At 37.0% G+C, this 24013-nt stretch overlaps 1 protein-coding gene across 3 annotated transcripts in view; it reads right to left on the bottom strand.

Moving 5' to 3' along the window:
* Lerp (lysosomal enzyme receptor protein) overlaps positions 1–19682 on the bottom strand; it is a 441548-nt gene extending 421866 nt beyond the window's left edge. For all 3 annotated transcript variants that reach the window (XM_090379899.1, XM_090379900.1, XM_090379901.1), the window contains exons 1-2: positions 19449–19682; positions 5909–6182 (exon numbers count right to left, since the gene is read on the bottom strand). In XM_090379899.1, the coding sequence (XP_090236025.1) occupies positions 5909–6182; positions 19449–19612 (438 nt within the window). In that variant the 5' untranslated portion in view covers positions 19613–19682. The remainder of the gene's footprint in view (positions 1–5908; positions 6183–19448) is intronic.
* Between the last annotated feature and the right edge of the window lie 4331 nt (positions 19683–24013).

Here is a 24013-nt window from a genome sequence, read left to right as displayed (position 1 = left end):
TGGTTCCTTTATCTGCAGATTCTTAATGCATGAAGAATCACTACTGATAATCAGATCAAGAGTATTACTCCCTCTATTTGCCTCCCAAACATGCTGCTGTAGAAAACAATCATCCAATAAATCCACAAAAGACTTGTATGTGAGTGACCAACCCACAAATTCCAGTCAATCTCTGAGAAATTAAAATTCCCCATTACAAGCCACTCCGATTTACTGGTCCACTATTTCTCTGCACAATTTGCTCATTATACTCATCAGATTCATTAGGCCTATAACACACACTCTCATTTTTCCTTGCCCAGTGCTTTTAAAATTACTATCTTCAAATAATACTGAAGTTAAGGGCAGTTTTTTGGATGAAATGGAAGCAGAACAAAACTCATATTTTTTTTTATTTTTATAACGAAATCCTTTTTGTATTAACAGAAGTTTACTTGTATACAATACCCTTAGGAATACAGAGCTTTTACTGTACAGTAACTCCCAGTTTATGAACTTTCAATCTTAAAAAAAAAAAAAAAAAAAAAAAATTGTGACACCAGACAATGATTTATCAACTTATATGTCAATCATACAAACTTTTCTGAGACTTCATAAATCATTACCTCTTGAAAGTAAGATGGATGAAATAAAACATGTTCAGCTTTTATGTGCTTTATATAACATATAATATTTAAAATTTATCATAACTGTACATGCAATTAAATATAGCATCCTATTTAAAAAATATTTTTAGTGAAATGTACTATTAAGCACACATGATGAAAGTGCAATATATCAAAAGTATCTCCAATTACATAAAAGTGATATGTTTAGAATAATTTAGTTTATTGCCTGGGAGAACTGTTTGCTATTATTTCCAAAGTCAATTTGTGTTTACAGTGATAAATAGTTTTTGATATATACCGAAACAAATCTTATAACCACTGATTAAATATAAAAATATAAATTAAACTTTATTAAAATACAGTGAAAAATACAGCAAAATATAAGGAAACTTTATAAAAAATAGGAGCTAAGACAGATGGAAGTAAAATACACAGATAAATGCTAAAAGTATTAAAAGAAATAAAAACAAATATAAACTAAGAAGCTTTCAGAGTGATTTGCACTGTTATTATGTTATCAACTTCTCCAACCACTGTTATCAACTTAGAAGCCATGCAGTCTGACATAGTGTCTTTATATTTGGTAGAGCAATATATACACATGCTACAACAGACCAATGCAGCTCATGAATGGTGAAGAACAAAAAATTATAAAAATAAAAAGAAAAGAAAGAAAAAGTGTAGGGAGAGACATAACATTAGCCTTCAGACTCTGTGGAAATAGGATACATTTGCCACATAAGCTTGCCATCTCACATCATGCTGTAAAGTAACCACTTCCAAAAATAGGGTGCATGCAAGTTCCACAACTGCAATGATGAGAATAATGTACATGATCCAAAATTTCAACACTGAAACAGGGGTTACACATTTAACTGCTACTCAAACCAATGACATATGCTGCTCAAACAAATAATACTCAGTAACAGCAGAGCAGGCAAATTTGGCTTGACAAATAGCTCCTCCCTCATACTTCAAGGTGTGATCACAAAACCTACAATCTCACTCACCAATACAACACACCCCACAATCTGGGTATGTGATCCAATATACAGAATCTGTACAGGGAAGCAGGGCAATAACAGATTTAACTCTGGAAACCACTAACAGCATCTTCCTGCCAGGGCACTACACACAAACCAATATGGTATGTTGTATCACTATATAAAGACATGCAGAAATATGTGACAAATGTATGTCATCCTACTTCCACAGAGCCGCACTTCACATACATTTGTATCATATTTCACATTACACTTTTGTATATTTGTATTTATTTTAATTTACATTTTTACACTGTGTAGGGACTACCTTGTCTACTAGTATTAAGATAAAAGATAATTTAAGCTATTCCTTAAACTTCTCTTAGTTCCGGCACCTTGTATACTTTTCATTTACATTTTCACAGACAATTTATTTATTCTACAAACCACACATTATTTATATCCTTTTGCTTCCTCTACTGCTGCACTGCACGTTTTGGAGCATTAGACATACTATAACTTGTGTTACTTTCCTTTTTCTGTTTATTTTGCTTCTTAACTGTTATATATGACTACTATATATATATAAACTTAGTTATTTATTATCTAGTTGTCTTCACTTTGGCATAAGTGAAGACAACTAGATAAGTACCCTCCTGATTTACAAACATGCATTTCTGAAAAGTAGTTTATAATGCAAAATTTAAGCTGGATGTAATTTTCCTATAGGATAATGATAAAAATTATAGTATGTGTTCCAAAAAAATAAAACAAATAAATAAAGCATTCACTCCCAAAAATGCATGACTTCTGGGATAACTATAAGATTTATCTAAGATATGTCCTACAACAAAATTTAATGTTTAAAAAATTATTAAATTTTGAATAAATGATATTTATTGTAATATGCAGTGGAGGTGGATTGCATTTGAGGAGCCTTATAAGTTAATAAAGTATGTGAATACTTGAAAGTTTTTGCTTAGAAAAAAATCACTATAGCACTGTAGTTTAGCATAGTATCTTTGGAGCTGTACAGAGATTTATAAATAGAAATAGTGACAAACTGCATAATTTAAATAGAAATGAATGTGACAAACTTGCACTAGCTTGAGCATATGTGGCCACTTCACATTTGATTAACTTCCAGCCCCTCTACTAAATCAAATTGTATTGTGACTAATGTAATGAAAATTCCTCAACCCTTGTACAGCTGAATAAAATTATCAAAAACTGTTAGCAAAAAGGCCTTATGCATTGGGAATAAGCATACTGAAACAAATCTTGCAACTAGCATCGAAATGCAAAAATATAAAATAAAACTTTATTAAAATGCAGTGAAAAATAAAGTACAATATATGGAAACTTAAAAAAGATTGGAAGCTAAGCCAGATAGAAATAAAACATACTGAAAAATGATAAAAAATACTAAAGCGATAAAAACAAAATACACACTAAGAAGTTTTTAACTTGGAAAACAAGTAGCATGACATAATATCATATTTTGTAGAGCAACATATACATGTTGCTCTGCAAACATGTATATGTTTGCAGAGCAAACGTACGCTGGTCTGCACTGATCTGCAGACCAGTGCAGATCATAAATGGTGGAAAAAAAAGAAACAAAAAGAATGAAAAGGGTGGGGGGGAGATAGAATATCAGTCGTCAGTATGGACAAGCTAATGGTATAGGGAATGGTAAATTCCAGGGGAGGGGAAAGGAGAAAAGATGTTCAAAAGAAGGCAAAAATTGAGAACAGACTGAGCATTCTTATCACCCTCTTATTGCACTAAGAGTTTTACAAATGGGAAAAAAATATAAAAAGAGTGTAGAAAAAGTCATTAAAAATACTGAACTTACTGGGTGTGTAAGGCCCAACCTAAAAGAAAGGGTTCTGGTATAAGCAAGTTTAGTAAAAATTGGGTGTTAATATCATAGGCTTGTAGAGAAGGGAAATAGAAACCAAAACGAAAAGTTACCTGGAGTCATTAAGTAGAGCGGAGGAGTGACGTACACAGCCAAGATGCAAAAGGGAGAAACAATGACAAGTCACCGAGTTTTATAGATTTTGAGAAACAGATAGGGATGACCTCTATCGTTGAAAAAAATTTTGGGAAAGATGGCCTAAAAACGTGAAACGTCAGACAGAAGGCTACGGACATACCATAATGTGAAGGAACATGTGAAACAGAAAATAGAACAAGAATAATTCCGAACTACGGGAGATAAAAATCCGGTAAAATTTAGATGATCAGATAACAGGGTTTATAGATTATGGCTCTAAACTTCCAAGATGACAAACCGCAGTAGAAAGAGAAAAGCATAATCAGGCACATCTGTGGTTGATTGGAGGTTTAGTTAATCCATAGAAGAGCGTGACAAAAAAATTGGCAGGCAAAAAACTTTTGATGGAAACAGAATTAAAAATCTTGAAGAAAGAAGAATTTTGGTATCCAATGATAAAATTTATTCACCAAATAAAAGGCCTGGTTAAATGATGCAGGGCTACAGACAGTAGATCAGAGACCAGTGTCAGAGAAGCAAAGTGCCAAACCTAGTGGTTGTAATCAGGGAAGAGACACTTAACAAGTCCAGGAAAAAATGAGCCATATGTACAGGATTCCAAAAAGGATGAATTCAAACTAAATGTGTGAAAAACTTAAGACAATAAAGCAAGAGTAATCTCATTCCGAAAAGGAACCTTAAACAGAAGTCATGAACAGTGATTACTAATGAATTCCTGGCTATTTATCATATTTTCATCTACTATATTCTGATTCTGCAATTTGCCATCCCTTGATTCAACCTCTTATTGTTATTTGGGGTTTTTTTTTTTTTTTTTTTTTTTTTTTTTTTTGGAGCATTAGCAACTAAGGCCATATTGCTCCGGGAATATGCAGTGGTCATTCCCTGACCTTTCCACATCCTCTGTATTTGGTGGTCACAGGCTCGAACCCTGGTCTTATCAAGAAGCGTGCACTGCCACTCCTGCCCACCTGGCTACGGAGGCACCTATTCGACCTCTTGCTAAAATTGCCCTCCCATATCTGAAGATAGTGTTTGTTTTTTTTTTTCCCCTCAGTTCCAGTTCATTTCTGCACTAGGTTTTTCAAATTCTTTCACTTGTTTAACTTCTACTTCACTTCCTACTATCCCTTAAACTTCTCTTAGTTCTGGCACCTTATGTACTTTTCATTTCGTTTTCACAGACACTATTTATTCTACAAACCACACATTATATAAATACAGAAAAACTCATCTGGTATTACTGTTAGCAGTTAAGCAAAACATTTAGTCAACACTATGTGTAATATCAAAAATCTATGATTCTTTTATTTTCCCCACAGTTTTATTTAATGAATTTTATTTCCCATGTCACTCTATGTGCAATGTGAAAAATAAGTCACCTGTTTCACCATGGAACAGTGTTATCAAACTAATAAGTTTACTCTAGAAAACAACCATTTTTTTTCCAGTAATGTAACAGTGCTTTTTTTATCCCCTGAAATTAATTCATGAAACACACAAACACCTGGGATATGGAAGAAAATTCAAAACAATTCTGAAGTCAATAGTGCATTATTTGCAAGAGCAAATAATGCACTATTGGCTTTAAGCACTTAAATTGAGTTTGATTCGAGTGTTGCAACTATAATATTTTTAGTAAATTCCACAAAACCAAAACATAAGGCAGTTGGAAAGCAGAAAAACAAAGCAACCGCCTGCTGTTACATAGAAATAAGAACTTGGGTTAGAGTTTTTGATTTTGTCATATCATTTATAATATTACAAGAAACTGAAAAGAGAATTAGAGTAGATGTTGTAGTAGTACTAACTGGAAAACACAGTATACTTATGGACTTATAATTCCATTGTATTTATTAGATTTTTGATACATTTTATGCACAGCAAGTCTGTTTACATAAAGTCAGCATAATGTGGCTGATTAAGAATGGGAAAAATTTTAAAATACAATAACATGGGTCAATTGAAGACACCTTCACTAGAAGTGGGGGATGCACTCATACATTTACAGCAAACCAAGTGAAAATAAATCATATGAAATCAAACCACATAATATTTGTCTCTTACTGTCTCTCACTGGGTTACAGTAATGATTACAAAGACTCTCAATGTCAGAGAGTTGGCATAATGAATGTTTAAATCAGAAATTAAATATTCAGATTTACATTTTGATATTTGTGACACAAAGCAATTTTTTCATTGAGGCAACCTATCATATCAAAATGGTCAATGATATAAGATGCAATAATTGAAAAAAATTAAAACAGACAGTACACAACATAAAAAGTACTTACCAATGTTTTTCCGCAAGATAACCAAAACACTGTTTCAAGTTTAAGACCTTTATCTGCACATGAAGAACCCTCAATAGAGAGCAACAGCTTATCCCTAATTCTTTTAAACTGGTATTTCTCTGGGTTATAAATGCCTAAAACTTTACCATCTCTATGTTCTAAAACAGCTGCTGCCAATGTTGTCGGATTCAATGAAGAATTTATTGCACGACAGAAACTGATGAAGTATTGCTGCTGACTGCTATTTACCATGGCATTCACTTGCCATGGCTTACTGAAATGCATAATAAAAAAAAAATTATGAATAAAAACTGCTCAAAACTGTCTCTTTCTTTGAATAATTGTCTGTGGAAACTATACATATAAAAATGTACTGGGTGGAAACATTCAAAATTTGAGCTGTTTGTTACCAAATATATTTCTTAAAAACATCAAAAACAGTTAAGTAGACATGTTATAATATAAAATAATAATAAAATGTTGAATACGATAAGAGTCTAAACAGATCTGTTTAGATGTATTTATTAATTAAATTAAAATGAGAATATGATAAAAAAATTGAGTATTTATGAATGGCTGTGAATGAATATTTATGAAAAATTGGCTGAGTAAGCCAAATGTTTCAAATATAAGTTCAAGTATAACCTTTTGGCAGTGCATGCTTGCCTTACTCAGCCAAAAACATTAAAACTGCTATTGTGGGCATAGAAGTGCAACAGAAGGTCCATGAGAGCCCCAGAATTGCAGGACCAACACAAAAATAGTATGTCATTTTACACATTACTATATTGTGTCCATACCACATCAGTCCCTTTCATCTTTCATGCTTTTTCAGATATAAATCTTTACTCATTACTGTACAATGCCTATACTGTACCAGTGCCAGCTGTGGTCTATCCAATACCGAAGTCAGCAGAGACATCTATATAGTGTCCTTATTTTTCTAGATCTACACTCCCATACAAAATGAATCAAGTTCCTGGACTGGTGCAGTTGCAATCATGTTCAATGAGTTTGAAAACAAACAGAAGTGGTATGTCATAGTTCAAACTTACTCCAACAGATGATGTCAGAGAGATTGTCCAGTATGCTGACATTATTGCAAACAAAAACCAGTTTTCTTAGTAGCATTAATGTTCCATGTCACAATCTTGCATTGGAGCAACAAATGAATATCAAATTTTGCTTTAAACTGGGAAAATCTGCAACAGAAATATGTGAAATATTAAAAACTGTTTATAAAAACTTTTTTTTTTTGTTAAAAACTGTTTACCAATATATTTGAATGGTAAAAGTGGTTCAAAGATGTTCGCAATAACTCAAGAAGTGGCCATCCATCAACCTCTCAAAATGAGGACAGAGTTGAAAAGTTCAGGAATTTGTGGCAAGAGATCATTGTTTGACCCTCAAGAATGATGGTCAAACAATGATCAGCCAGTGCTGCATATATAATTCAAATGCATAACTAAGTAATTTAATTAAATTACTAAAAATTAAACTAAATAACTGCAGAAAAGACCCATGCACATGCAAATTCACTTAAGTAGCATGCTGAATATTATATAAAGACATCCCCCCCCACCTACCTCCAGCAGCAACAGTACTGCCAGTATCAGTCTGGTCAGGTCAGAGCAAAAACTTAAAAAACCATTACCAACAAAGTGTAAAAGTACAATATGGACACTATTGCTAGATGTGTATATGCATGTATTGAAAATACACTAGTATTAAAATATTTCAATATTAAAATGATGGTGCTGTTAAAAATGACGCAGTATGTACATTATACAGTAAAGTGCAAATCAAACTTAATCCTTTCCACTGCAGGAGTTATACAATCAAAACCCACGAAGAAAAGAACAGTTATTCACCATTAACAATGCTTGTTGTTCCCTCCCTCTCCTACTCCTCCATCAATGGGCAATGCATAATAATCTTCAGGACTAGCTACATCCTACTACCCTCTCAGCTTATGTAACGTCTGTTCTGATGGATGTAAACAGCTTCCAAACACTGAAAGTGTTTGGAACCGGAGGAGCAACTTACAATCTGAAAATACCCAAGGGTTAATGTAGTCTCTTGCCAAACGTGATCTGCAATTGCCAAGTCTAAAAATTTGGCACTGCGTAATTACTATGGCATGATCATAATATGCCATGGTAATTATGATCATGCCATAGTAATTGATATTTGTGACACAAAGCATAATTTTTTTATTGAGGAAACCTATCATATCAAAATGGTCAATGATATAAGATGCAATAATTGAAATAAATTAAAACAGACAGTACACAACACAAAGCTGCTACCCAAATGTTTCCAAAATTTGAATGTGGCACGGGAACTACATCTAGTACGGACTTGTAGTGCTAGGTAACGCAGCATGCATCCTTTGTGAATCCATGTGCCACATGGAGTCGGGCCGGATAGAATCACTGAATATTTATGCAGTTCTTCGGCGGTGTGTTTTGCGTAGTTTGCGATTGTTGCAATGGCTGATGTGAGAGAGCAACGTGCTTGTATCCAGTTCTGTTTCCTTCTTAATGATACAGCAGCAGAAACCCATAAAAAGTTCATACAAGCTTTTGGTGACACTGCTTTAAGCCAGAAGCAGACCTACTACTAGTTTAACCATTTTAAAAATGATTGAATGTCGATTGATGACGACGATAGCTCTAGGTGTCCATCATCGAGCACCACCCCGGAAAATGTCACAAAAGTTTGGGCAGCAATCTGTGAAGATCACAGGCAGACCATCCACAACATCTGTGGCATTGTAAGACTATCGTACAGCAAGTGTCAGCAGATTTTGTGAAACAAGTTGAACATGAGAAGGATTGCGGCCAAGTTCGTGCCATGGTTACTGAGTGAAGACAAAAGCAACATCGCATGAAAGTTTGCAGAGACCTTCAAGAACAGGCCAGGAGTGATCAAAACTTCCTTTCTATGGTCATCGCCAGCAACAAGAGTTGGGTATACAAGTATGAGCCAGAAACCAAGCAATGATCATTCCAGTGGAAGAGCCTATCATCACCCAGACCAAAAAAAAGCCTGACAAGCAAAGAGTAATGTGAAGTCCATGCTGATCTGTTTTTTGGACATTGACGGAATTATCCACAAGGAATTTGTTCCTCCTGGCCAGCCTGTCAATGCAAAGTTCTACTGTGATGTCCTGAGGCAAAGGGAAGCAGTCAGGAGGAAATGTCCAGAGAAGTGGTGCACAAAGAACTGGTTTCTTCATCATGACAACGTGCTGGCCCACACATCTCTCACTGTTGCACAGTTTCTGGCATCCAACAACATGGCAGCCATCCATCACCCCTCTTATTCATCAGACTTAGCCCCCTGCAACTTCTTCCTCTTCCCAAGAATTGAAATCAAGCTGAAGGGTCAAAGATTTGACAGCTTAGAGGATATCCAAACCAAATTGCAGGTGAGGCTGAACACTATAATGAAGAAGAATTTCCAGGATGCATTCAAATAGTGAGAGAAGTGCTGGAATCTGTTTACTCTCTCAAGAGGACTACTTCAAAGGTGACAGTGGTGAATAAGACACAGGCCGAGTCTAATTTATTTTACAAACAGATTTCGGGAACTTTTGGGTGGCACCTCATATGGGTTCAACATAATTCTTTGTAATGATGTAGAAAACAATATGTTTTCTACATCGGCATGTTTGAGAGGTAACTAGAGAGAGTAATACTCTTTATCTGATCATCAGTAGTGATTCTTCATGCATTAAGAATCTGCAGATAAAGGAACCACTAGGTGGCAGTGATCACAGTGTGCTCAGATTTACTCAAAGAGGTAACTACCATCAGGGGTAAAGGGAAGGGTTTTTGATTTCATAAAGAGTATTTAAATTCTATACAGTGGGACCAACTGATGATGTTACCAACAGCAAATTAAAAAAAATGGGAAGCATTCAATAATCTTGGAAGCTACTAGGCTTTACCTACCAACTAAGAAATATTGTTCAACGTTTAGGCCTAAATGGATGTCAGATGAACTAATGAGACATGTGGCAGAGAAGAAAAATGCATGGGATACATATAAATTAATGGGTGACATGGAAGCCTATGATAGATATAAGCTGGTCTTTAATCAAGCCACAAAAGAGATTAGGCAGACAAAGGCAGATTATGAGAAATCTTTGGCAAAGGATGCAAAGAAAAACAGTAAAGCAGTTCTTTACCTATGTAAACTCTAGAAGGAAAGAGATGAATTAGATTGGTCCACTGAATATTGATGGTTCAATTGATGATCCTGCTCAGGTGGCTAACAAACTAAATGAGTATTTTACATCTACATTCATACATGAGTTATTTAGGGAGGAGAATGCCAATTAAGCTCTGGCAGTGAGCTAGATGATTTTGTAATAACTGAGAGGAAAGTGGAGGAGAAATTGTTGAAGATAAACATAAAAAATACACAGTCCTATTAAAGGAAGCAGCAAAGGAAGTAAGCAAGCCCTTAGCCATAATTATAAGAGATTCCTTGGACTCAGGGGAGGTACCCATGGACTGGAGATGTGCAAATGTGACCAATTCACAAAGGAGGATCTTTTTTTTTTTTTTTTTTATTAGTTGTTGGCGCATCAGCTTCTATGGCCATATTGCACCTCCCAAAGTTTTTGCATTTTACTGTGATCCAAGCCCGAGGCGGGAATCGAACCCGCGACCTTTGGGTTGCCAGGCAGGCACCTTACCTACCTGGCTAGCCTGGTCGGCAAAGGAGGATCAAAGGGTGACATAAGTAATTATAGACCTGTTAGTTTAACTTCTGTTCCAGTGAAATTAATGGAGGCACTAGTTAAAAAAGCACTGCAGGATCATCTAGACAAGGTTTCAGTCATAGCTCTGGCACAGCATGGTTTTGTTAAGGGGAAGTCTTGTCTAACCAATTTGATTGGATACTATGATGTGGTCACAAAGGAACTGGATGAAGGGAATAACTTTGATATCATAAATTTGGATCTTAGAAAGGCTTTTGATACTGCTGCACATGGACGACTGCTGCACAAATTGGAGCAGTGTGGCATTAGAGGCAAATTGCTGCTATGGATAAAGGGATGGTTGAGTGAGAGAAGACAGAGTGGTAATCAATGGACACTGCTCTTCGTGGACTAATGTTATTACTGGAGTCCCTCAGGGTTCAGTGGCGCCTCTGTAGCCAGGTGGGAAGGAGCAGCAGTGCATAGCACACGCTTCTTGATTAGACCAGGGATCGAGCCTGTCACCACCAAATACGGAGGATGCGGAAAGGTCAGGGAATGACCACCGCATATTCCAGGAGCAATACGGCCTTAGTTGCTAATGCTCCTAAAAACCAAAATAAACAAATAAACAGGGTTCAGTGTTGGGTCGATTGTTGTTTTCTGTATTTATAAATGATATTGATGATGGTATATCAGGCTTAATGTCCAAGTTTTCAGATGATACGAAGGTTGGCAGGGTTGTTAAGGACACTAATGACAGTACGCTGCTGCAACAGGATCTATAAAAGTTAAGCAGATGGGTGGCAACTGAAGTTTAATTTTGACAAATGCAAAGTACTGCATATGGGCAGAAGTAACCCCAGAGGAGCGTATCAACTGTGTGGTACTACACTGACAGTGGTAGAGAATGAAAAGAACCTGGGGGTAATTGTGCAAGCAGATATGAAGTTTTCTGAGCAGTGCAGATGGTCTGCAAGAGTAGCTCATGGTGTCTTGTCAATGATAAACAGGAATTTCTCTAGCAGGGATAAGGAGGTGATTATCCCCTTGTATAAGGCAATGGTCAGGCCACACCTTGAGTACTGTATACAGATTTGGAGGCCTCATTTTAAGGATGAAGAGCTGTTGGAACGAGTACAGAGAAGGGCAATAAGATTAGTGAATGAAACAAAGGGTTGCTCTTATGAAAAAAGACTTAAGTTTTGCAGACTACAGTGTTTGAAGACTAGGCACCTGAGAGGTGATCTGATTGAGGTGTATAAAGCCTTGAATGGGTTGAGCATGCTCAATGCTGATGGGATTCTTCCTCTTGCTCAGAATAATCACCTAAGAGGGCATAAATTCAAATTGAGGAAAGACAGTTGTAGGATAGATGTGCAGAAGTTTGCTTTTAGTCAGTGGGTAGTTGATTGGTGGAACAGACTTCCATCTTTTGTTGTGGAAGTTGATAACCTAAATAAATTTAAGGCTGGGCTGGACAGGTATTTGGAACGAAGGGAGGGGTGAAATGGGAGCGGGTTTTTTTTTTTTTTTTTGGCTGATGCTACATAAGCTTGCTTTCTTGCATCATATGCCTTTACTAATGCTAATAATTCACCCTATAGATCAAATATATTAAACTGGTGGCTCTCTGACATAGATGCATTCAAAGAAATTTAAAATGGGGCCCATCAAGCTTACAGCAGCCCAATTCAACCCCAGGGCTAACTCTTGTACATCAGGCAAAACAGCAGCAATCTTCAAGGCAGAATGCACTGGCCCCACAGTAGCTAGTTATTGTCGGTGACTCTATTGTCAAGGAAACAGGAAATATCTTGTGCAAAAAGGATAGGTGGAATAAGACCAGGCTAGGTCTGCCAGGGGCAAAAGTTTATGGTGTTGTAGAATTAAAAGTAGGAGATCTGTGGAATTACTTAACAAGTACAGGTCAATGTTGAAAAAAAGTCGTGAGTTATGGTTAAATTTGAAAGTGTTTGCAATTCTGACCAGACATGATAGGAGGGAGTATATAATAAATGCCTTGTCAATCGATTTGGCCATAGAGAGGTTGTGCAAGGCTCTTGGAGTAGAGGTTTTCTCTGCATGGTATCTAATGGTTAAGAGGAAAGACTGCTTCTACATGGATGGGACAGACTTAAATAGAACGGGTGCAAGAATATTTGTTGATGCTATCAAGACAGCATTAGGTGGGTTGGAAAACTGCTAGCTTGGAGGAGGGGATTCACAGACTAATACATTAACAGTAGCCACAGGCAGAGGTGAAAGTGATTCTTGCAGTGCTTCTACTGGAATGAGCAGCAGCCTGGAAAGCAAGGTGCTGGGGATTTAAAGAAATGCTGGGAGTCATCATGGAACAAGTAAACACATAGGCTGTGTTAGGGTAACTAAGAGTAAGAATAGGTGCAAGTATACTAGCATGTACAATAATGCTAGGAGTACAGTACATAAATTTGATTAATTTAAAGTTCTAGTCAAGACATCAAAGGTGGCTAACGTTGGAATATCAGAGATGAGGTGTCACACAGATATAAGGAATGCAGAATTGGAATTGGGGAAGTACAATGTGAACAGAAAGGACACAAAGAATAGGAAGGAGGAGTTATGCTGTTAGTTAAGAAACAAAATCTAAGGCAGTGCATCCTATTGATGTGTGTTGAGTCAGTTTGGTGTGACTTAAGCACTGGAAAAGTCAAAAATGGGAGTAGGGGTGTGTTCTAGGTCTAATGACTCTGATGAGTACAATGAACAACTGTACAGAGAAATGGATTAGGCCAGTTGCTGTTGTTATTTGGTTTTTAGGAGCATTAGCAACTAAGTCCATATTGCTCCAGGATATGAGTGGTCATTCCCGGACCTTTCCGCATCCTCCGTATTTGGTGGTCACAGGCTCGAACCCTGGTCTAATCAAGAAGCGTGTGCTATGCACTGCCACTCCTGCCCGCTTGGCTACAGAGGCACCAAGTAGGCCAGTAAATCAGAATGTCTTATAATAAGGAATTTTAACTTCCCAGATATTGACTGGAACTTGTGTGTTTGCCACCAGCACATTTGTGGATTTATTAGCTGTTTTCTACAGTAGCATGTTCAAGAGTCAAAGAGAGGGAGTAATACTCTTGATTTGATTATCAGCAGTAATTATTCATGCATTAAGCATCAGTAAATTCTAAATGGGAAGCATTCAGGGAATTAATCTTGTAAGCTACTATGCTTTTCATACCAACTAAGAAATACTGTTCAGGGTTTAGGCCTAAATCGATGTCAGATGACCTAATGAGACTGTTGGTAGAGAAGGAAAATGCATGGGATGCATATAAATTATGAGGTGACACAGAAGCCTATGGTAGATATAAGCTAGTCTGTAATAAAGTCACAAAGGAGGTTAGGTAAGCAAAGGCAGATTATGAGGGGTCTTTAGCAAAGGATACAAAGATAAACAGCAAAGACTTCTTTACTTATGTAAACTCTAGAAGGAAGGGGATGAATCAGATTGGTCCACTTGATATCGACGGTTTGACTGTTGATGATCCTGCTCAGATAGCTGATAATCTGAATCAGTATTTTGCATCTACATTCACACATGAGGAGTTATTAAGGGAGGAAAATGCCAGAAGTGTGTCAAACTGTAAGAGGGTGCTTAATAATTTTGTAATAACTGAGAGCAAAGTGGAGGAGAAATTGTTGAAATTAAACATAAGAAAGGCATCTGAGATTATTATTATTAGCTATATGGTGCATGGAAGCCTGAGACTTATGCTGCACCAGTCAAAAAAAAAAAATTCCCAAGTTACCCTGAGAGAGAGAGAGAGAGAGAGAAAGAAATCACCAAGAAAAAAAAAAAGAATGATGATATCCAGCTCAGGACCCTGAGTGTGCCAAGCCCATACTCACCATATGTGAGCCCCTGGGGATAAAGCATCTGTTCATGGGCACTGCGTACCAATGCTTCGGAATTAGCATTTCACGCTGTAAACAAAAATCACACTTTTCTTTTTAATGAAGCTAAAATACTTAATATCCAGCACAATTATATAAAATTATTAGTTGAAACTTTGGAGATGAAAATCCACAGTAATTCTATTAACATCCACCGACCTTTTTCTTATTTCCATTTTGTGGTCGTTCGAATGCATGTGTATTAACAATTAATCTCCCATTAATATTATAACACATACATTCATCAGTTTTATTCCAACCTGTGAGTATGACAAACGTCAAAAGTTTTGGTCTACTTCAGGGAGGAAATTTAGTAGATTATATTTTTATTATCGCAATTTTATCATATTTTAACGTATATTTTTAATGCCACGTTTCTGACATAATATGTTCCATCACTAGAAGTTGTATGGGGTTTGCTATTTCTGGGGTTGGGTTGGGAGTCTTCGGCTGCGATCCTGGGATATTGAATCATTCATGGGCTAATGGTGAGGAACACATTTTGGGTTTTAAATTATCTTCCGCTAAATATTATAGGAGAGTATGATAAAAAGAATTCCTATGAGACAGAATAAAAGTAAATTTCTTTGTATATTCTTAAATAAGTATCTGACATAACAAAATTTCAAGAAAAATTCTCTAATTATCATGCAAACATGAAAAATGCAGGATCAGGTATCAAATGGTGCTACGTACAACAGCAAGTTTGCATTTTTTTTCCGAGCTGCAGGACAATATATTCAATTAAAAAAAAGATTTTAAATTTTATTTATTTATTATTATTTATTATTTTTTTTTTATTTTGTTTTGTTTTTACTGCAACAACTGTTGTGTATGGAAAAATCTGCTGGTTTGCACAAAGATTACTCTCTCAAAAGGGTCCTATATATTGCATGTTTTTTAGCTATTAGAAGAAGCCCTCCCCCACCCAAGCCACGAATTGCTAAGCAAATCCTATCTATAGAATCGGAAAACATTCTCTGTTCCCACAGCTCGGCCTATTAGTAAAATTAATTACATTCCGGACAAGAAAAAAATTGCTATTCTTCAACTTTGCTAAACAATGGTAAAATATCTAGATTAATAACTTCTGCACATTACGATAGCTTCCGAGATGTGCAAAATGTTGGTAGCTCATTTCATTTTGCTGTTTTTGTAGCGATGAGTGTTTTTGATGTGAAAACATCTTTGGACGCACCTGCTAACTTTTTTGGACTGAAATAAAACTGATTGGTAATGAAAATGTGAGACAAATGCTTACGTCACTCCTAACTAGTCTCTGACATTGAACTGGCTTATCTTCTTCCGCTATGCCTCACTTCTACATTACATTAACAATAATAATAAGACAGAGTGGTAATCAATGGTCACTGCTCTTTGTAGACTAATGTTATTAGTGAACTCCCCCAGTGTTCAGTGTTGGGTCAATTGTTGTTTTCTATATTTATCAATGATATTGATGAATGTATATCTGACTTAATATCCAAGTTTGCAGACAATACAAAGGCTGGCAGGGTTGTTAACATCAGTATGCTACTGCAACAGTTTGAAGTTTAACATTGACAAATACAAAGTACTGCACCTGAGTGGCAGTAACAGTTTGTCCATTTCGTTGGGATTCAGGATAGTGGAGAAAGAAAAAGAACTGGGGGTAATTGTGCAATCAGATATGAAGTTTTCAGAGCAGTGTGGAAAGGCTGCCAGAGCAGATCACGGGTCTTGTCAATGATATACAGGAATTTTCTAAAGGGATAAGGAGATTATTATCCCATTTGCATACGACAATGGTCAGGCCACACCTTGAGTACTGTGTACAGGTCTGAAGGCCTCATTTTAGGATGCAGAGTTGCTGGAATGACTACAGAGAAGGGTAGTCATTCCAGGAAAGGCTTAAATTCTCCAAACTGCAGCAGCTGGAGACTAGGCACGTGCAAGGTGATCTGATTGAGGTGTATAAGGCCTTGAATGGTTTGAGCAAGCTCAATACTGAGTGAATTCTTCCTGTTGCTCAGATTACACACCTGAGGGAGCATAAATTCAAATTGAGGATAGACAGTTATAGATGTGCAGAAATTTGCCTATAGCCAGCATGTCGTTGATTGCTGGAACAAACTTCTATCTGTTGTTGTTGTGGAAGTTGATAGCTTAAATAAATTCAAGGAAGAATTTATTTAAAAGTTTTGGAGCAAATAGAAAGGATTTTGTTTTTGGCTGATGCTGTACAAGCTTGCTTTCTTGCATCATATACCATTATTAATTCTAAAGTCTTAAATAACATTTCACTCTCCCTTACTTTCCCTCAGCAGTTGTGCAAAATATCCCAATGTGATCTGAGTAAAATCATTCACATGCTTATGGAAACAGAATGAAGCAGCGATTTTCTATTGTCTTCTACATTCTGTTTGTTGAACAAATGCTATACCTGTGAACCAAACTGAATAACTTAAATCTCAGTGAAATATCCTTCAAAAATTCCCAAATAAATCTTAAATTCAGAACTTTCCAAATGGTAACAAAAACTGATACTGACAGAGTGGGCATATGCAACTTAGAGTTGCCACGTTTTCAATATCTATAAAAATCTACCAATATAAAACTAGAGAGACATGTATATTTTCTTGGGGAAGTAGTGGAAGCCATCTTAATTCCTTTTTTAAATACCTACACATTTATTTATTTTGCAACTATTTATTTGTTAAATGTTATTTATTGAAAAAAAAAAAAAAAAAAGGTTAGTCCAGGAACTTTTTGTAATAACTACTGCTTGAGCTGTCTGTCACATTTCCAATGAAAGTCACAATGAATATTTCCATGTTGGAAGCCCCTTCGTGAAACATGAACCTAATATTTTAGTAACAGTGAAAACCTGCACCTTCCTGACATACTTAGAAATGTGAGCAACGTCAATGACATGTTTCAAAATACTTGCCACTTTGTTTCAATACTTTGCAGCACTGCTACGAACAGTACAGAAGGGGTTTTTTTTTTTTTTTTTTTTTTAACCCCAAACCTGAGAGCTATTAGAACCTATAGTACTTCTTAGTACTATGCATGAGTTAAAGGTCAAGAAGATGAAAGAAGGTATTTGTTGACATTAGACTTTAATTCTGTAGATTGCAATTTTCAGGAAATACGTATGAAGGAAAGTTGTCCCAGAAAATGGAAGATAATAAATAATGTAGCACATGTTCCGACTGCTTTGAGAGAGAGAGAGAGGGGAGAGAAGCCAATTCAAAACAGTGCCCATGGAAATATCTATAGAAAAGGCATGCAGCATATCCTTCAAATATGCTGAAACATAATATCCATGAGACAGTGAGCGGAGAGACACTGTTCAAAATTAGTCATTAATTAACACCTAACTGCCCTCTTTTGAATGGAATCTAGAAGCCTGAGTGAGGTTTTGGTGGTGCCACCCCAGATGTGGAAAGAATATTCCATGGTAGGGTGGATTTGCAATTTGTACAGAGTGAATAACTGTTTGGAAGAAAAGTAATGCCCGAAAGCAAAAACCCAGTTTCTTAGATGCAGAGGAGCAATATTTGTAATGTGCTTATGCCAAGAGCAATGTATGATCTTATCTGGAAATCAGTGTCTTAGAAAATAAGCACAGAAGCAGAATTCTTTTTTGTAAGATATAAGACAGGACTAAATTTTAGAAGGAATGAAATCAACTAAGTTATCTTTTTTCCCACTGGAGATCAGCATTTAAGGAATTGGTAATGGATTTGTGAGAAGTTGAAGCTGTTTGCACAGGGCAAGGTTTCTCAAACTGGAAGGTGGAATGTAATGTACTATCACTAGAAAAACTATGGATAGATTCCGGTCAATGGAAGGTGTCATTAACATACAAGAGGAAAAAAGTAGGAGAAAGAATTGAATCTTGGGAAACACCAGCATTAGTGGAGAAGTTAGAAGACAGACAGTCATCTACCATTGCCTACAATGAGCAGTCAGAGAGAAAACTGGAAACCCAATTACAGAAAACAGTTGGCAAACCATAAGATGAAAATTTATTTTGAAAATGCCAAACATGATCAAAAGCCTTTGAAAGGTCAAAGGCAACTGCTTGAGTTTCAGACCAAACTTATCCATTGAATTTGTCCATAGATGAGTAAAATAAGCCAGAATATCACCAGTGGATCAACACTGACGAAATCCATACTGGTAATTGTTGATCAGGTGGATGGTTTCTAGACAGTTTATTGATTTCTCAATTACTTTAGGAATTTTCATATTTAAAAAAAAAACACTTCAATATAGATTATTTGTATTTTCATAACGAGAGTAAAAAAAAAAATTGAGCAAACTCATGTGAAAATAAGGTTAACTGAATAATTAGTGTTCAAGTACTCACTTCGAGTTCGAGACAACAAAAAAATATATAAACCCACAATGGGGAGCGGGACGGGGTAGAATTCATTGTTGTCATTCTGAAAAAGCCTTTCGAAATGTTTCTGGAAAAATTCCAAACCACTAGCTGCTTCATCAGAAAAGCACTAAACTGCCTTGCCATCCAACGGTTGCTGAGACAGTTTCAAAAATATAGTTCAGCATAATAATTACATTAAGGAAGCCAGAAACGATTGTCTTGCTCCCGAAAATCCAAAAAGCTACACATTTTTATGAAACAACGAAATTTTATGTAATTTTACAACAAATATATAAAACAAAGAGTGATATATCCACTATTGTTTCTCTTTTTTTTTTTTTTTATGAATAAAGCACGATTGACAATTCCAAAAATAAGTTCTCTCGCGGTAAAGAGATGTACCCAACTTAAACAGCTGGCATATCTCTGGCTTCGTAACGACGAAGAATATTCATGTCATAATGACATGAATACTTAGATAATAAACTTCACTAAACACCACAAAAAATATCCCTTACCCATCTAACGATGACAAGTCATACTTGTATTCGCCTATTTGAAACACACAGTTATTGGAATTTATCCTAAGATCAGCTGCATGACAACGTATATAACAATACACTAGAAGTAAAATTATTCGTAACATCCATTTATAACAGGTAATCAACGTAAAGTTTTTCATTTTATTTTATATAGACTATATATTAATTTAAAATATATTAAAAACGTATACAATTTAGCAGAACTTCGAATAAATCCCGTCCCAAACAACTTCAACCATTGCAACACTCAAGCCCCCACAACAAAACGTGTACTTTGGGTACGGCAAAAGTCAGAATCACGTGCAGCACGTGACTATTGCCTGTACTTTGATTCTTTACCAGTAAAGTAACGAAAATCCCTTTTTGAATTTTATTGACACTGTTTTTTTTTGTTGTCAGATTAAATTATTGATTCGATATTTAAATAAAATATTTAAATAAATATTAATCAACATTAAAATCTAAATTATAACTTTTAAATTGGATTATTTATTTATATTGGATTATTTATATTATACAGAAACTATAACATGCACAGGTATATTGAACTAAAGATATTTGCAGATGTAAACACTGTTAAATTAAGTGCAATAAATAAAAGCAGATTTTTCGGAATGATTTATTTCCCACAAGAGATAGATGCACGATTCAAAATGACATGAATTTTCGATTTTTCATTGATATATCTTTGCTACCAGAGCGTACTAAGATGCTTCTCAGATTTTGCGACTACATATACTTCTATTCAGGGAAAATAATGGAGTCGCTGGTTAAATAGGCACAATTTGATTAGATACTATGATGTGGTTACAAGGAAACTGGATGCAGAAAATTTCAATATCATATACTTGGATTTTAGGAAAGCTTTTGATACTGTCTCGCATGGAATGCTACTATACAAGTTGGAGCAGTATGGCATTAAGGGCAAGTTGCTGCAATGGATAAAAGGATGGTTGAGTGGGAGAAGACAAAGAGTGGTAATCAATGGTCACTGCCCTTCATGGACTAATGTTATTAGTGGAGTTCCCCAGGGGTTCGTGTTGGGCCTATTGGTGTTTTGCATATTTATCAATGATATTGATGAAGGTATATCAGGTTTAATTTCCAAGTCTGTATACGATACGAAGGTTGGTAGGATTGTTAATGACAGTAAGGTATGTAGCTACAACAGGATCTAGAAAAGTTGAGCAGATGGGCTGAGAGGTTGCAACTGAAGTTTAACATCGACAAATGCAAAGTACTCCATATGGGTTTCTTGGTGATTCCCTTCAACCTCTCTCTCTCTCTCTCTCTCTCTCTCTCTCTCTCTCTCTCTCTCTCTCTCTCCAGAGAGAGAGAGAGAGAGAGAGAGAGAGAGAGAGAGAGAAAATTTTTTTTTTTTTTCTGGCTGATGCTGCATAAGCTTGCTTTCTTGCATCAAATGCCTCTACTAATGTTAATGCTAATGCTAATGCTCTCTATCTCCCAGGATAGCTCGGGAATTTTTTTTTTTTTTTTTGGCTGGTGCAGCATAAGACTCATGCTTCCTTGCACTATGTACCTAATGATAATAATAATAACCCCAGAGTCACATACCAACCATGCAGTACTACACTCAGGGTAGTGGAGAATGAAAAAGACCTGGGGGTAATTGAGCATCAGATGTGAAGTTTCTGAGCAGTGCAGACAGGCTGCCAGAGCAGCTCATTGGGATTTTGTCAATGATATATAGGAATTTTGCTAGCAGGGATAAGGAGGTGATTATCCCTTTGTGCAAGCAGTGGTCAGGCTACACCTTGAATACTGGAATACAGTAAAATTATTTAATGAGGCCATAAAATTATTTAATTAAATAAATGAGGCCTCCAGGTCTGGAGGCCTCATTTCAGAAACGATGTTGAACTACTAGAACGAGTACAGAGAAAGGCAACGAGATTAGTCGGTGGAACAAAGGGATGCTGTTACCAACATAGGCTTAAGTTCTGAAAATTGCAGCGTCTGGAGACTAGGCACCTGCGAAGTGATCTGATTGAGGTGTATAATGCCTTGGATGGTTTCAGCAAGCTCAATGCTGATAAGATTCTTCCTCTTGCTCAGATTCCACACCTGAGGCAGCATACATTCAAATTGAGGAAAGACAGTTGTAGATTTTTGACTTTAGCCAGCGGATGAGTGATTGCTGGAACAACTTCCATCTGTCATTGTGGAAGTTGACAGCTTAAATAAATTCAAAGGTTAACTAGACATTTGGAGTGAATGGATGGGTGAAAGGAAAGGATTTTTTTTTTTTTGGCTGATGCTATATAAATTTGCTTCGTATGCTTCTCCCTAATTATTATTATTATTGCTCTTATATTATTTCTCCCTGATTGGGGCTTCCACCTCGTGCCGGGTATTGCTACCAAGTACACAGGGGTGGCTGGTGTTATGTCTGATGTTACTGTTGGTCGAAGAACTCTCTGACTATCCTATAGCTGTTCAGGATTGCGACTTTGGAGTTCCTTTAGGTGTTCGCTGGGAGACCTTGGCTGCTAGGCTGCTATGTAGAGTCTTTGGCACCATACTGGTGGTTGACACGATGATTGGGATGGTCGATGCTTCTTGCATATGCCACATCTCTTTGACCTCATGTCTCAGGTTTGAGTACGTCCTAATTATTTCCTCATGGGTTTTCTGGACATTGTTAGTGTTGGGCACCACTATGTCAATCAGGTAGGTAATCTTTTCCATCTTGTCCACAAGGGTTATGTCTGGTCTGTTGCGCAGGGTGGTCTTGTAGTACGGTATACTTTCTTCGAGCAACTGGTATTTCCTTGCTAGCTTCTGATGTATTATCCTGGCTACTTGGTCGTGTCTATGAGTGTACTCAGTCTGGGTGATCACCTTGCATCTTGCGATGATGTGTTGGATCGTTTCTGAGGCCAGGTAGCATCGTCGACATGTATCATCTAACACTCCGGACTCCCTGGCGATGTATTTTCTATAGTTCCTGGTGTTGATTACTTGGTCTTCGATGACGAGTATGGATCCTTCAGTCTTGGGGAAGAGCGTCCCGCTCGTGATCCATGCATTGGAAGCAATTTTATCTATGTGATCCTGATGGAGATCATTATAGTGTCTGATATGGAGTGTCTTCTCTGCCCATCTTTCTAGCTTCGTTTGTACTTCCTGGTTGGGGGGACTCCTCGATTAGGTTGAGTGGCTATACCGCTTGTTTATCTTCCTTATGGCCTGGTGGAGTGCTGCTGTGTGTTTCTGGAAGTAATCCTTCAGGTTAACTATCGCTGTCTTCTGTTGTTCAATCAGGTCTATCAGGCTCCTTCCTTCTTCTTCTTCTTCTTCCCGGGCAATTGTCAGTCTCTCCACGGCAAATTTTGGGTGGTGTTGGTGGCTCTTGGTCATCATTATCCTTCTCATGATATCCTCCAGCTCGGTGTTAGTTCAATTTACGACTCCGAAGAAGTACGTTAGCCATGGGACTACATAGATGTTAGAGCTTTAACTATGTTCATTCTGTTAAGCTTTGCTTTCAGCAGGCCTCTGAGTCTCCGATGGCATTTTTCAGTCAGGCAGGCCTTAATTTCTTTGTGCTGTAACTGCTGAGCCTGCATCATCCCCAAGTATTTGTAGGCCTCTCCCTCTGCCATAGCTTCGATCTCTTTTCCACACTGAAAATGGTAGTTTCGGTTGTCTACTTTTCCCTGATGCAATCCGTGAGTCTTGCATTTGTCTAGACCAAATTCTATCCTAATATCATTGCTGAATTCTTCGGTGATCCGGAGTAGTTGCTGAAGGTGCTTCTCGGTTCCCGCGTTTCGGCTCCCTAACCCACCTAATGTACATGTCATCCATGTACATTAGGTGGGTTAGGGAGTACACATTAGCATTATCATTAGTAGAGGCATTTGATGCAAGAAAGCAAGCTTATGCAGCATCAGCCAAAAAAAAACCACTTCCACTTCACCCCTCTGTTCGTTCAAAATACCTCTCCAGCTGAGCCTTAAACTTATTTAGGCTATCAACTTCCACGACAAGGGATGGAAGTCTGTTCCACCAACCAACCACCCGCTGGCTAAAGGCAAATTTCTGCACGTCTATCCTACATCTGTCTTTCCTCAATTTGAATTTATGCCCTCTCAGGTGATTATTCTGAGAGAGAGGAAGAATCCCATCAGCATTGAGCATGCTCATACCATTCAAAGCTTTATACACCTCTATCAGATCACCTCGCTGGTGCCTAGTCCCCAGACACTGTATTTTGCAAAACTTAAGCCTTTCTTCGTAAGAGCACCCCTTTGTTCCATTCACTAATCTTGTTGCCCTTCTCGTTCCAGCAGCTCTACATCCTTCTTGAAATGAGGCCTCCAGACCTGTATACAGTACTCTAGGTGTGGCCTGACCATTGCCTTATACAAGGGAATAATCACCTCCTTATACAATACACCATGAGCTACTCTTGCAGCCCGTCTGCACTGCTCAGAGAACTTCATATCTTCCTGCACAACCACCCCCAGGTCCCTTTCATTCTCTACCACTGTCAGTGTAGTACCACAGAGTTGATA

This window comes from Mastigoproctus giganteus, chromosome 8 (assembly GCF_048544385.1).
Source record: "Mastigoproctus giganteus isolate SK-2022 chromosome 8, ASM4854438v1, whole genome shotgun sequence".
In the NCBI taxonomy this organism is placed as follows: Eukaryota; Metazoa; Arthropoda; class Arachnida; order Uropygi; family Thelyphonidae; genus Mastigoproctus; species Mastigoproctus giganteus.
The sequence above is the reverse complement of the archived record's forward strand: the minus strand, read 5'-3'. Positions and strand labels throughout refer to the sequence as shown.